Source organism: Lagopus leucura, unplaced genomic scaffold (assembly GCF_019238085.1).
Source record: "Lagopus leucura isolate 7727_CA_CO unplaced genomic scaffold, USGS_WTPT01 Super-Scaffold_73, whole genome shotgun sequence".
Taxonomy (NCBI): Eukaryota; Metazoa; Chordata; class Aves; order Galliformes; family Phasianidae; genus Lagopus; species Lagopus leucura.
The window spans coordinates 57,628,583-57,643,180 of NW_024962252.1; the positions used below are offsets into that span (position 1 = coordinate 57,628,583).

At 37.1% G+C, this 14,598-nt stretch overlaps 1 protein-coding gene across 2 annotated transcripts in view; it reads right to left on the reverse strand.

Moving 5' to 3' along the window:
- UTRN (utrophin) overlaps positions 1-14,598 on the reverse strand; it is a 348,379-nt gene that overhangs the window by 45,576 nt on the left and 288,205 nt on the right. For both annotated transcript variants that reach the window (XM_042895118.1, XM_042895112.1), the window contains 3 exons: positions 11,599-11,660; positions 10,540-10,614; positions 5,568-5,769 (listed from right to left, as the gene is read on the reverse strand). In XM_042895118.1, coding sequence (XP_042751052.1) covers positions 5,568-5,769; positions 10,540-10,614; positions 11,599-11,660 — 339 coding nt within the window. The remainder of the gene's footprint in view (positions 1-5,567; positions 5,770-10,539; positions 10,615-11,598; positions 11,661-14,598) is intronic.

A 14,598-nucleotide genomic window follows, 5' to 3' on the forward strand; every position in this document is an offset into this window, starting at 1 on the left:
CATATAAGCATGCAGCAAGAAATCTAGCATGAAACAAGCACTTTGCTCTAACACCAAGCTTTCATATTGAGGGAATTTCTTCTACTTCATTTTTTCCTTCTGTCTAAAATGTTCTGATATACATGTGCACCAACACACAGTCAGTGACATGCAGTAATTAGACAATGTGGAGCTGTTATTCTTTCTAAGGAACATGACCTGGGGCTCTTCTTGTCCAATGTGAAAAGAAAACCACAAACCTCCAAAGCACAAGGCAAACCTTCAGCAAACTTAACAAAGAGCTATCAAAGCAAGTGATTTTAAACCTGCAAGAAAAACACTGTTCAAACAGATCTGAAACAATAAAACCCGTGTATATGGAAAAGGACAATTTTAAAGTTCAAGATCAGTGCAAGAAACATATTACATGAGAGATCTGATGATTTCTGTTTCCAAAGACTAGAAAACACACACAATTTGTCTTTAGATGAGACACAGCAAACAGACCATGAGAACAGCAGTTAAATTGCATGTATTTGCACACGGCGTTTAAGGTTAGATGAGTCCTTCTCCAGCAAGTAAAATTATAATAAAATTAATATCATCCAAAACACTGGTTTGATCACTTTTGTGATGGAATATACCCTTTAATTACTTCTGGAGTGGTTATTAGATATCCCTTTATATCCTCCCCAGTCAACATATGTTCTGCTATCTAATTTATTTCACAAATGTTGCACTGAATACAAGATTATTAATTTATTCCTGGTTTCTTAGTACACTACCTAACCACCCTACAAATATTAATGCATTTGTCTTCACAACCATCGCCTAATCTTGTGAGACTAGACGGTATTATCTTCTCTATCCCACAAGTTGAAACAGAGGTACAGAGAAATTATTGCCAAATTAATCAAAAGCGCCCATTACTTTTACTGCCTAGCTTGAAAACCAGGACCCAATTTTCCAGAATGTTGTAAAAGTGCCACCTATTTTATACATTCAAGCTTAGCTTCAAATTACCTCTTTCAATCACAGACAAGATATCATTCTGGCAGAGCCTAACTCATAAATGGTTCTTTTTGCAACTCTGATAACGCTTTCAGTGTTCTTTCCTGAGTAAGGTTATCTGTGTTTTAAATTTGTATTCAAAGGAAAAATAAAGCAGAACATTCACTTGTGTTTGATTTAATTAAGGACTGCCTAGAGTATTTGTGCAATTGTTTGTTAAAGGAAGAAACTAAGGAGAACTCGGCAGCTTAAAGGTAAGGGCACGCACATGGAGGCTTCAAAGCTCTCCAGGTTTCAGCAGGTTGTTCAGGGACTTTGAAAAAGCTACTTTGCACAAAAACCACTTCCTTAATAAATTGTAAATGGCATTCAAAAGCCTACAATATTACATTTTTCTAAAGAGTGACATATTTTTCCCCGACCTTTTTCTTGGAAATAGCTAAATTTTAGCAGTGAAGTTTTATCTATAATAAAACAAACAAGCAAACAACACAGAAAGCATGCACACAAGAAAACCACCAACAAAACCTCACACTAAATCTACAGATTTTGTAGCATTGATACTTCTTATTTAATGCTTTAAGTTTGCCCAGCTTATAGAGATACAAAATCAGTGAGGCTGTGAGATCAATTCTCCGCTCAGAGTGGACTCGCCTGAAGCAGGTTGCCCAGGACCATGCTGTCTAGTTGGGTACTGAAAAACTTCAAGGATGGAGACTCCACAGTGTCTCTGGACAACCCATCCCACTGTGCTTGATTACCCTCACAATGCAAAAATCTTTTTCTTACATATTTATCTGGAATTTCCTGTGTTTCAGTTTGTGCCCACTGCCTCCTGTTATGTCACTGGGCACAAGTAAGAAGGGCCCAGCTTTATCCTCTCTTCTGCTCCCATCAGGTATCAGTGCACACAGATGAGATCCCCCTTAGTCTTTTCTCTAGGCTAAACAGTTGCAGCTCTCAACCTCTCATCATCCAGCAGATATTTCTATCCCTTAATCATCTCCATGGCCCTTTCACCAGACTCTACCCAGTATGCTCAGATCTCATAATAGGAAGCCAAGTACTGCCAAGAAGAGCTCTCCATACATGACCTCACCTGTGCTGAGTAGAAGGACAGGATCATCATCCGCCTGCTGATAACACTATTGCTAATGCAGTCCAGGAGCCTATTGGCCTTTGCCACAAGCACATTTTGTTGGTTTGTATTCAACTTGGTTTCCAACAGGACCTTGAAGATCTTTTCTGCAAAGCTGCTTTCCAGCCAGTAGACATCCTGCCTGTTAAGGGTCATGAGGTTTTTCCTTCCCCTTGCCATTTCCCTTCACTGAACATACTGACATTTTCATCGGCCCACTTCTCGAGCCTGTCCAGGTCTCTCTGAATCCCACAACTATCTATACAGAACCTCAAATCAAGCTCTTACAGTGGAAAGGTTCAGGAAGCTTTAAAACTTGAATTCATACAAAATTTATGGCTCAAGTGTTTAGAATTAAGTGCCAGCCTGCTATTATGACACACATCAAAGCAATGCAAGCATGCCTGTCATTACAAAGTCAATTGATAAGACCACTTCAGCAGCTCAGATATTATTTACTCTGATACTGGTTAAGGAAACACCAAACCATCGTATCTCTATTAACTGGTGTAAAGTTGCCCATTCTCAGACAATTTAATGACAGGCAGTATAAAAAATGGCACATTATTGACCTCTGATCTGTCTTCAGGTAAAAATGGCAAGCACTTTTTATGTTTACAAAACGTCATTCACCACCTTAGATATATCTGAGCCCTCCTGCCCCACTTCTAAGGTCTTGTCGGCCTTAACGTGACACTGACATTCTTTGTCCTCAAACAAACTGCATTTTTTTCCCTCTTTCTTTTTGGAAAGAGAGTGGTTAGAAAGATTAGGGAAAGGAGGAAATTTAAAAAATCTTGTTTTCTAGAGTATTTCTTTGTCTGTGGTTAAGTTTCTGGCAGGACCTGGGCTGTATGTCTCAGATATGAACTTGCTGTTGCACCTTCATCTACTGCTTGTCAGGAGCTGGCAGAGAATCCAGAATTAATTCAAGTTTTAAACCTGCCGAAAGTAGCATCAAAAAAGAAAAAACAAAACAAAACAAAAAAAAAACACCCAAGTTTCACATATTTTCTAGGCATGGTGGGACAGCGAGTGCCTTAAAGGTGCAATACCACAGAGAAAACTAGCTTAGTGGGAAATCACATAGGCCCAAGGAAAGAGGTCATACTCATCAGTGGGTACCATACTGCACAGGTAGAGAGGCAAGAGAGAGTTGAGTAAAATTAACTTTGTAGCATGTTTTGGATTCTCCATCCAAGGATAGACCAATTTATCTGTTTCAGAGATCCAACAGCTGCGGAGAATATTAAACAACTTTTTTTCTGCAAAAAATGACTATTACTACCTTACAGTATCATAGACAAATGACAAAAAAAAAAGTATGTGCAAAAAAATAGCCACAGCATTAATAGAGACAGTGCTTTTATCCTATATTGTATTTCAGTAGATAGCAGAATTTGTGGATGCAGAAAGGCAGTGACAGTGGCGAGCAGCGAGAATAAGAAATACAGATGCAACAGGTCCATGATATCTGAAACAATGTTCCTCATTCCTCCCACTCCCCAGGGGCTGCAGTGCAAGAGCATAAAAACTCAGGCTGGGAGAAACCTGGGATATTAACTCAACATGATGTTTTAATTTGTCAGGTAAACTAGAAAAAGAATAGGTAATAAAAACACAACGCATATAGAAATTTCCTTACAGGAAATTCTTATTGAAATAATGAGTCATTGCCCACAGTTAGCAGTACACGTAGTATATATATACTTATATAATGTATGACAGACTTTAAAATATCTAAAATAACTGATTTTATGGGTTGTTCAGTTGTCCCATACTGAAAGCTATTGGTCCGTTTTCATTGGATATTTTAGAAAATTTGACAGTATGTAGTCCAGAACAATAACCACCAGCTATTGCTTCTGGATGATTTAAATACAGGCCTGCCTGCATGATTTAATCGATCAATCACTTTATTTCATGGCTCTCATTTGAAAAAGGCAAAATATTTATTTTTAATTTTATTTTAAAAATCATCTGGACTAATTAACTCAAGGTGCTTTAAGTTTGCAAAATGTCCAAAGGGCAAACGTTGCTTTCTGGAACAACCTGTGAGTCCTTGAGGAAGTAAAAGTCACCGAGTAAATTTAATCTGTTTCTCTCCTCTGCTCAGCTTGAAGGATGAATCATTCCTGATGTGTCAGAAAATACCAGAACACAACAGCCTTGTCTACTATTTCCAAAAATAAATTGGTTCTTTTTAAGGGACAAAGACATCTGTAGGTAAGTCTGAAGAACTTCCTAACTTGCCATCAATCTGTGAATCCGTAATTAAATCTCAGGTTAATAGCATGCGACTAACAGATGCTTTTTGTAGACAGTTTAATGATTTGAAACATTGTATATGTATAACACCAGTGCAATAAACAACTGAAATGCCAAGAGACAAATTAGTTCTTTCCTAAAGGCCAATTAAAAAAAAAAAAAAAACAGTTGAAAATCGGTGCCTGCTCTCTTTCAGCAAAAGAAAACTTTTTTTCTTGAATGGATTTGACAGGGGAGCAAGGAAACAAGCTGTAAGAGGTAACCTTCATCCTCCATTTTTCAAAGTTTGAAGTAATATTAAAGCCCTTCGTCAGTTTGAACAATTACCTATACTAATGCTTTCAATGTTAACAGCAAGGGGAAATGGGAGCAACAGGAAACATTATGAAAGAGAATGGTTTGTTGCTTACTATATGCATTTTAAATATGAACAGATTAAACAACTGACGTCTAACTGAAGTTAGGAAACAAAGGTAAACAAAAAAATAACGAGTGACAGTTTTAAAATAAAACCCTAGTAACTACAGAAAAAATTATCTGACCTTATTAAGCCTCTTACTCTAAATATCCAACAATATTTAAGTGAAGCAAACCACTCATCTACTGCTGTAAGTGAAATGTATACTCATCCACAATACAAAGATCTGCAAAATAAAAATATTTGCCCAAAGAAGTCCCAGTCATTATTTTATGTGCTCTCCAATATTCCAGAAGTAATGACAAGGAGTCTAATTAACCTTAGTGTCCCATTAGACTAAAATACTGGAATGCTAAAACATAACAAGTAGTCAGCATATAACTGGCAAACAGTCATATGTATTGTCACAATCCTTTCAGGCCCCTGCCACATTAACTAAATAAAATTTTAAAAATCTGTGAAGTACAGGAACACTGGTCTGTACTATGGACCGTTGCAATTTCTCATTTTAAGCTACTGCACTTTAATATCTGTATCAAAACTGTCAAAAGGTATGACTTTTTGAAAAAGAACTTCCTCAGGCTGAATTGTTTTTCTACTGCGAACACTTAGTCCAGAAAGTACACCTGAAAAATTCATATAACAGTCCTACAAGTCTAGCATTTTTGATACACGATGTGCTATCTTCATTCACACTAAGTTAATACATCACTAAATTCCTATAAACATCATGAGCAGAAGCATATTACTTACCTATCATACACATTGAGTAGCCAGTTAAGACACATATCTACACAGAGAGGAACATTAACCATGTCACTGTGTTTCTCTTCAAGTCCACTGTAGATGGTAGTAAGACAGCTGATCACATCCTGGACACCAATGAGCTGGTCATTTTGACTCAACTTGTGCTGTCTGAAAATTTCAGTTGTTGTGTTCAGTTCCAGCAGATCCACTAACAACAGGGAAACAGGGAAAAGAAAAAAGGCATGAATACACACACCTGAGCATAGCGTTGAAATAATTGTTCATGTGCATACTGTAGCAAACAATGTAGATAATTAGATAAGAGGCAGTTTTCATTTAGTAACATTACAGAGAAAAAAACATTCTCTGCTAGAAGTGCACAGCATTTTGGTACAACATATTTAAAAAAAAAAAAACGGATCAACATAATGGCAGTGCACAGTTCAGCAGAACATCCAGAAAGCCGCTGAAGTAGTTTGTGCAATTAGAGAATCCTAACTTCAGATGCATGCGCTTTGGGAGCCCAACAGACTTAGTTTTCTGCATTTACCATAGAGCTGAATCACATTTCAAGATTATCACTTTAGAATTAAACATAAAGCAAAGCAAATTCTTAGGTGAAAATATTCTCCAAAATGCAATAGGAATGTATTGAGGCCTGATTAAATCAATTGCAGCAGCTAAATGAAGGCTTGAAAGAAAGTAGGGTGAAGGACAGTGAAGTTTGTTTTGTTTTCCAGAACAGTAAGATCTACGCTTACACAAAGACCATTTTCAACTCCTTTGTTGCAGCATACTTTCTATAGCAGTTGATACCACATTTTATGGGTGACGTGGGTTTAATACCAAACCTCACACAGATGTGAGACTGTGAAAACATTGTTTTGGCATGTTACAAATAAAAAGCTGCCTATGAACTCTTCTAATTCCTCTTGCAAAACAAAGTGAAAAAAGAAATACATTTGGTGTACAAGAAGGAAGAGTAATGTAAGTCAAAGGGTAGTAAAACTCCAGTGATATTTTTGAACAGAAGTGAGGACTTCAGCAAAACAAACAAAAGATATATATATATTTTTAATAGCATGCGTGCTACAGTATATATAAAAGAAGTGTCCTGAGCTTATGCAGAGCTGTTTCTGGAGATTCAGGAATGCATTTATACTATAATTGTCATTTCTCAAAGGAAATGAAACATGATATGTTACAAATTGCTCTGTACCAATGGTGCTCAACAGGGACCCCAGAAGGGCAGTTTGTGCAAATTAGGTAAATCTAGCTTGGGCTGAAAATAAGTACAGCAGAAAAAAAAGCAGGAGCAAGACAACATTAACCACTATGAGCAATATGTCAAAGATTTGCTGAGCATCTACCGGAAAAAAATAAGGTTATCAGCCAAAAGGTTATATTTCCAATTCCATTGCTTTAATCTACCTTTCCTAACAGAACTGCAAAATGAGAAACTTTAACATTGATTCTACTCTGACTTTACTGGGGACATATGTATGTTTGTTTCTGTTTGTTTCTCATTTCCTTTTTTTTTTTTTTTTTTTTTTTTTTAAGGTCATCTTCTTGGGCTTGTAAATAAATGTCAAACATTATTTAACAAACATATTTAATTGCAGCAAAACACTTTGCCACTATTTTGACCTGAGGCAGGCAAAGGACTTGGCAGTGCACTGCAGTATCACCTTCCATGTAATCTATGTAATACACTGGAAATATCTCGGAGGCATATTTAAATTATCAAACAAAACAAACAAAAAAACACACACAATGCAACACAGAATATTTGTTGAGGGTGTGGAGGAAGGGGGCTGAAGCCTGATAACTGCAGGACTTATCTGCTGGAGTTAAGATCTCACCTTCATGTTTCTGCCAAAGGATTCTAGAGGGAACTATAAAAGGACTTTCAGCTTTCAGTATTTTCACACCAAAGGAACTGCCGCTGTACTAATGAAGACTAAGCAAAATTTGTACACCATTCATGGAGAGCAACCAGAGGAAAACTGTCCCTACTTACTTCAGTGTTCACCTGCCTGAATGTACTTTGCATACAGGCAGCCACCCTGCAGCAGTAAGGGCTACAGACTAGCACAGTCCCTAAATTGGTTTGAAGTAAACAGAGGATATTTTCTCATTCCAAATCAGTTACTGAAAGTTTTAAAATTAACAGTATTTACGCGGATACAGAAAAGTTAATGTGAGACTCGCATGCCATTGCTGGCATGAAATCTACTATATACAGATCTTAGTGGGTTTCTGCAGTACTTCTGCACCTGCTCAAACATGCTGAATGGCCAGTGATCCTACTAACCAGCAAACAGACATAAGGGTCATGCCTTTTCTGTCTGCAGTGAGAAGGTTTTCCCTAAGGAAACCAATAAACAGACAACATCATTCAGCATGGTTCAAGCATGCACGTGCGATGCACTAGGGAGCAACTAATGATACACAGCTGGTAGTGACAAATGTAAAACTGCTGCAACCCCAGGGAAAACAGGCAGACATTGCTGTGAAACTTCTGTATTAGAAAGACCGTGTGAATGCAAATGCCTGGAGAGATGAGGCAAGTCTACACAGCTCTTTTTCAGCCCAGTGTGCCTTACTGATCTTCCCTTAGCTCTGTACAATTAATATTCCCACTGGTATTCTGAAGTTTTGTATCACCTTAAGGAACTCAGTGACAGCACTCAGAATATACACGGAGGTTTTGCTCCCTCTTCCCCTTCCAGTACTACACTTCAGTATGTGGAGCAAAATCATTTCTTGGAAATGAGCTGAAGTATGCTGCACAGTAGTAAAATACTGTCAGAGCCTGATGCTACAACGCTGCTCCATAAATGCTGCACAAGATATTCTCTCTGGCACCATCCTTGTGCTACAGCAGGACACTGCTGTCAGTGTATTTGCCACACATATCCTGAGACAGAAAAACGAATCGAGAATTTGTTCTTGCCAGCCTGCAACCTTTCTCAGCTTCCTGCAAAATAAAGGCAAGGTACGTACATACACACATCAGTCTCTGCAGAAATCTACCTTCCAAAACCAGAGCAAGATGAAACGTGATTCTATTTGCCTATTTCTAAGGGGGCAGCAGGGGAAAAAGAGTCTCCTCCACACCATTTTTATTTATTTATTTTTAAACTTTGTGATAGCAAAGACAGAAATGAAACACAGATCTTACATGACTTATTTTTGAAGCTGCTGGTAAAGCACTAACTCTGTATTACCAGTCCTTACTGCAAAGTCAAAATTCATTAAGTGCAAGTGGGACTAAGCAACCTGCTTCAGCTGTGCCCTTGGAGTTCTCACCAAAAGGCCTTTTCAGCTGCATAGACACTGTAGCTGGGACAGCAATTTGTCATATTTTACAATTTACAATGACCTCATTTTCTAGTGATTTGTTTTGACAGTTTCTCTGCCTTAACTCACAAGATTTTCTAAAGCACTCTGCATCCAAGCACCTTTAAAAATCAGCTAAAATTACAGGAAACGCAATCTAAGACTAAAGTGACTCAGACAAGAGAATGACTAGCAGGGGCACAGAAGATGATTTGTCCCCACCTTTCAAGAAATTCACCAACAATAAAAAGTCAAAAATTCTAGATGGCACTTAATCACTGTCTCCTTCCCCAGAGACAGAAAGTTGTTGTAGAATTCAGCTTTGTGCATAATCTACATTATCCTTCTTTTAAAGTCATATTGTTGTGCTCTCACAAATAAAATCAATGTTTTGTCAAATATACACACATAATAAAGTTTTTTTGGCTGTAGTACAAAAGAAAGGCAGGTACTCAGTCTTTCTTACTGTGTCACAGAGAAATGGAGCAAGCATGCAGATTCATACAGTTTTACTCCTGGCTCTTCCAAACTGGCATATTCTCTTTTGCTCTTATTGCTTTTCTCTCTCTCCACTTTGCACTTCTCTCCTCTGAAACTGGAGATAGTATTCATTTTGATAGTAGCTCACTTTTGAAGTCTATAAATGAGGAGAGCCAGCCATTGCATTTATTACAGAAGTTGTTATATTTTTTGAAAAAGCAAGGGCAGGGAGTATGCTCCTCCTCAAAGCTTACTGGATGTTACAAATGCAAAGTCTGTCCTATACAAGTCACTAGACTATCGGTATGCATGTCAAGAACAGGCAGCATGATTAGCATCCATCATGTGCAGTCCATTTTTTCAATCTTCTTTCTTGACAGTGGCATACAGAAGGAGATTTTACAGGAGACTTTGCTTTCTTCCCCTCTCCCCTCCCCCCCTTTTTTTTTAAAGGTACATATTGATACATACTGTTTGCCCTGTACACTGGATAAGCAGAAAAACAATCTTGAAGGCCTTTTCCCATACCCTCAATATAAAAACACATACAATTATTATCAGTAAAAGCACTTGTTTTGTCATAGTATGTTTTTGGGGGACTAAAATGTACAGCGATATCAACTATCTATAAACAATATATAAATCCATGCTCTATACTTCTGTACTTAGAATGACCTACACTCTTCTTTATCTAGAGTTCACCCAGAAATATATTCTCTCTGAGAGGATTATTATCAAAGTTACATCATGCAGTAGTAAACACTTCAGAAAATTGACTTTAGTTCTATAAGATATTGTAAAATTTCTCATTTTATGTCAAGGTTCAGAATATTAGCTTTAATCATTTCAGGGTTTTAGCATTTGAGATCAGGAACGGTATACAACAGGCAGAGGATTAATCTTCATCTTCCTGTCACTTAAAATATTATCAATGCCCATACTACTGCAGTTTGCTTTCTGCACTTCTTTTTGGTCACTGATTTTATTTATTTGTGACAATGATACCCACTATTGGGAATTCTTATCATTTCATTGGTAGACAATTTTTCAAGGATGTATATGGTTCCTTGTTAAATGTTAATGCTACGAAGCTTAAGCTGACCGTCCCTTCCAGAAGTACTGTACAGAAACTGTTTTTCTCAAAGGGCAAACTCACAGCACAGTGCTTTCTGCAGTCGTCGGATTTTGATGGCTGTACGGTAGGCTGAGAAGCGTACATTGTTCAAGTCAGCTGAAAGAGCAGAACAGAAACGTGAGCAGTCTTCAAAAGAGTCCACAAGTCTTTTTCACACTGCTACATACTGAAAAAAGCCTGACATCCCTTATTTTCACTGCAACGAATTAATAGCATATATCAGAACAAAAACAATTGACAAGTTATTGCAAAAATAAATCCACCTCATGGCTTTGACAGTCCAGTGTGTTCTGAGATTACCACACCAGATTCCAAACACTATCTTGGGCAGATGTAACACACATATATGTCAGAATTTTATACATGCATTATTAGATATGGAGGTTGGCAGCTCTGCATGCAGCAGGGGGTTGGAGCTTGATGATCCCTGAGGTCCCTTCCAACCCAAGCCATTCTATGATTCTATTAAGCAGTGTTGAGCAGATTTCAAACAAGTGTTCAAATATAGCACATTTATCAAATGTCTTAAAACTCTATTAGACAATCTATGGACATAAAGGGCAGCAAAGGTCACAGTAATGGAGAAAAATGACTCAACCCATTATTTCCATGCAGCAACTTTGTTAACACTGCTTTGAAAGAAGCAGTCAGATAACCATAAATTCTATTTTACAAACTGGTAAGTACAGTAGTTGGTTATTTTTCCCCACACTTAAAAGCATTTTATCCTTACAGACATGTTAAATTCACTGTATTGTAATAAGGTCTAGCCTTTAATGATAGCATAGATGCTCTGATATATTACAAAAATTACTTCAGACTGATAGCCCACATCACTGGAAAATTCCATACGAATTTAACAGAAATAAATAACTGCATTAAAGAACAGAGTGAGAGAATATTTCTCAGAAAGAAAATTACATACATTAGCAAGACAGGAGGTTTTGTGCAAAATGCATCTCCTCACAGTGGGAAATACTATAAGATAAAGCTCATAGAAACTCAGATGTGGTCAACAGATCAATCCAAGCTTTCACTCGTGGAATGAATGTCATATAAGGGATTAAGAAATGCACTCACCTAACGACTGGAAAAGGTCAGTCATTTTAGGATGATCCCAACAAGTTGTCTGGGTCTCATGACTACAAAGGAATAAGGCAATCAAAATTTCAGGCAACACATATGCACATGTGAAAACGACAAACAAAAAATATCTTCTGACTTTGTGTTAAAAAGGGAAGAACTCCATCAATTCCTTTATTGAAAGATGTGATCTGTGACACTTAGCTCCTCAGTGCTTTTAATTGTTAAGTTAAACAATAGCCCATACATATTTAACATTAACTTTTCATTCTAAATAAAAAAACAAAAGCACGCATAAACATAAAGCTGAAGCACATCAGTAAGTTGAAAACACAAAGTTACCTGCAGCAGTAGCATAATAAAAATACTCACAATATGCATTTTAAAAATAAAAAGCATTGATGTTTTACTTTAGACCTCAATGCATATCTGGACACATGTACCAGTAAACATTTAACAGTTGTAAACTTTACGTGCAGCACATCTAATTGAAAATCTGATCACTCATCTCATGGTCAATCTGTAAGTATGTTAATTCAGGGGGGTGCTCTACACTAGCACTCACAGAACAGGCAGCATCAATTAGCCACCATTTGTTAAAAAATTAATTTGAGAAGTTGTGTTTAAAAGATCATAGTACTCACTTTAAAAGTTAATAATGAAAAAGTAATGATGCTAGGTTAGCAGATAATAATTAATGAGAATAGAACATGGCTTATTTAATCTTTGCTTCTATTTAAAAATTCACACACATTTTTCTTATATGCAGGGGTACTCTTGTAAATAATAACTTCAAATGGCACTAGTCTATTAAATGTAGTGGATTGTATCTTCATATTGTATGAACAGCTGTGCCTCAGGGGATGCACATAATTTATCACTGATGATTATCATTTTCCAAACCAACGAAGAATGAACCCTTTTATGCCAAGTGGTGGAAAACCAGAGGCTAGAAGACCCCTGCTGCAAAACGCTGCAGAGGCAGAACAGGTTCTGTGAAGTGGAGGCAGGCTCCAAATGAAATAAGTTTTGAAAGTCTTTTTTTACACTACATCCTTCTGAGATACACTAATGGAAAGTGCATGCACTGTGCCTCTGCACTGAGGATCTGAATCCCATTTTACATTCTGCACACCAGTGTGACCTTTCCAAGTTTGGGTTTGGTCTAGGCCTCTGCAGTCGGCTCCTCTCCATTACCACAGATCCCACTAGTATGTTGACACCGTCACAAATTTGTGAGGTGGTTTCCATGGAAGTTCATAGCCAAATATGTATTTCTTATTAATCCAGTATGTATTAATCCTCTTTTTACTTATTATTATTACTATAGATGACTGAAAGAAAGGAAAAGCCCTGCACATGACTGTTTTTATTTTTACTCAACATACAGTCCAAATAGCATCTTGTGTTAAGGTGCTGGTTGACTTTCAAGTGTTCCAAATTCAGGAAAGAGCCAAAGAATATCCTTGTATTTGAATGCAATCCTAATTTTTATTATGTATATATGCCTACATAGACCTTTTTTCCTGAACTGTAAGTTTTCACTGTTTTCAGTTTGATAATATCACTGCAGGAATCGCATTCAAGGTTTGAAATTCTAAATGGTGTATTGAAGGTCCTGATATGCTGAACTCCAAAGTCAAGGCACACCACTATCTAAATCACTGGTCTTGCAGTGTCTAGAAAGACATTTTAAAAACAGCATTATGTTTATCCTTGTCCAGAAAAGCCATTTCAGAAAACAAGCAGCTATACAATTTTACCCCTAGCAGGGGCACACAAATAAATCATGAAGAAGCCAACATGAAAAGAAGGATGTATCTGGAATTGGTGTAGTGCCAAGGTAAAGGTAACTGACTGTACAACACTCTCACAAATCCAAGTAGGAAACAAATTACCTTATGTTAGAAAGAAGATATATGGGTTCAGTAAACGGGAACAGAAATATAATATAATGGCTGTAAAATAATCTCAAAGCCAGTTCTGAAGCTGCCAAATATCTGCACTGTCATGTTAAATGGGATGCCATCATTATTGCTTTAACCATTTAAAATTGGTATCTTAACAAAACCCACTGCAGCTGTCCACAGTATTCAATCCAATAAGTGATCCGTTTAGTAAAGCTTTTTGTAAAGAAACCACTTTACCTCAACTTCTTTGATCATGAGGGAAAAAAAAGGAACAGAAAAAAGGGAAAATAGACCAAGACTGGCAATTTTACTGCTCACATTACAACATTGCTCGCATTACTGCTCACATTCTTTATTAAGAGCAAACAGCAATATTGTGATAGATCCTTTACATACATATGCATATATAAAAATACATTTCAATATTTAAAATACTGAAGTATTAGTGTAAACAATGCATGTGAACCACAAGCAAAATCAGATCATCTTAAAACTTAATTCTTCAGTTATTTTGTATGCCACCTGTGGTAGCTACTTGCCAGTGGGATTATATGAGATGAGACATGAATGCAGCTCCTCTGATGGAACTGAAAAACATGGAGAGAGAATCCCTTCAGCCAGACTGGATCACAATTCCCCAAGAGTCAGAACCTGTGAGCTGCAAAATAAGTGAAGGTGTCTGTGCCAGATTTATTCGAAAACATAAAAAGAAGTCATCCAGAAAGAAGTCATCCAGAGCAACCTGGCAATCTCATACATGGATCCAAAAGAGAAAGGAATGGGCTGATACTGAGTGAATCAAACCGAACAGCCTGTTCACATCAAAGGAGTCAGCAACCCCACTGCTCAAGGCTCTAGGGTCTTTCCATCCACTAAACATACTCCAAAATTAGGCTTCATTCTTGAGACACCAAAGAAAGACTAAGAAGAATAGGGAAAAAGAAAAAAAAAAAAGGCTATAAATTAAAAAAGGAGCTAAAAAAAAACAAACAAACCAAAATCTTGGGGGAAGGTTGGAATCAGTTTCTACTGTGACATTCCCTAACATAAAAATTTTATTTGATAACAATTTCATAATATGCAAATA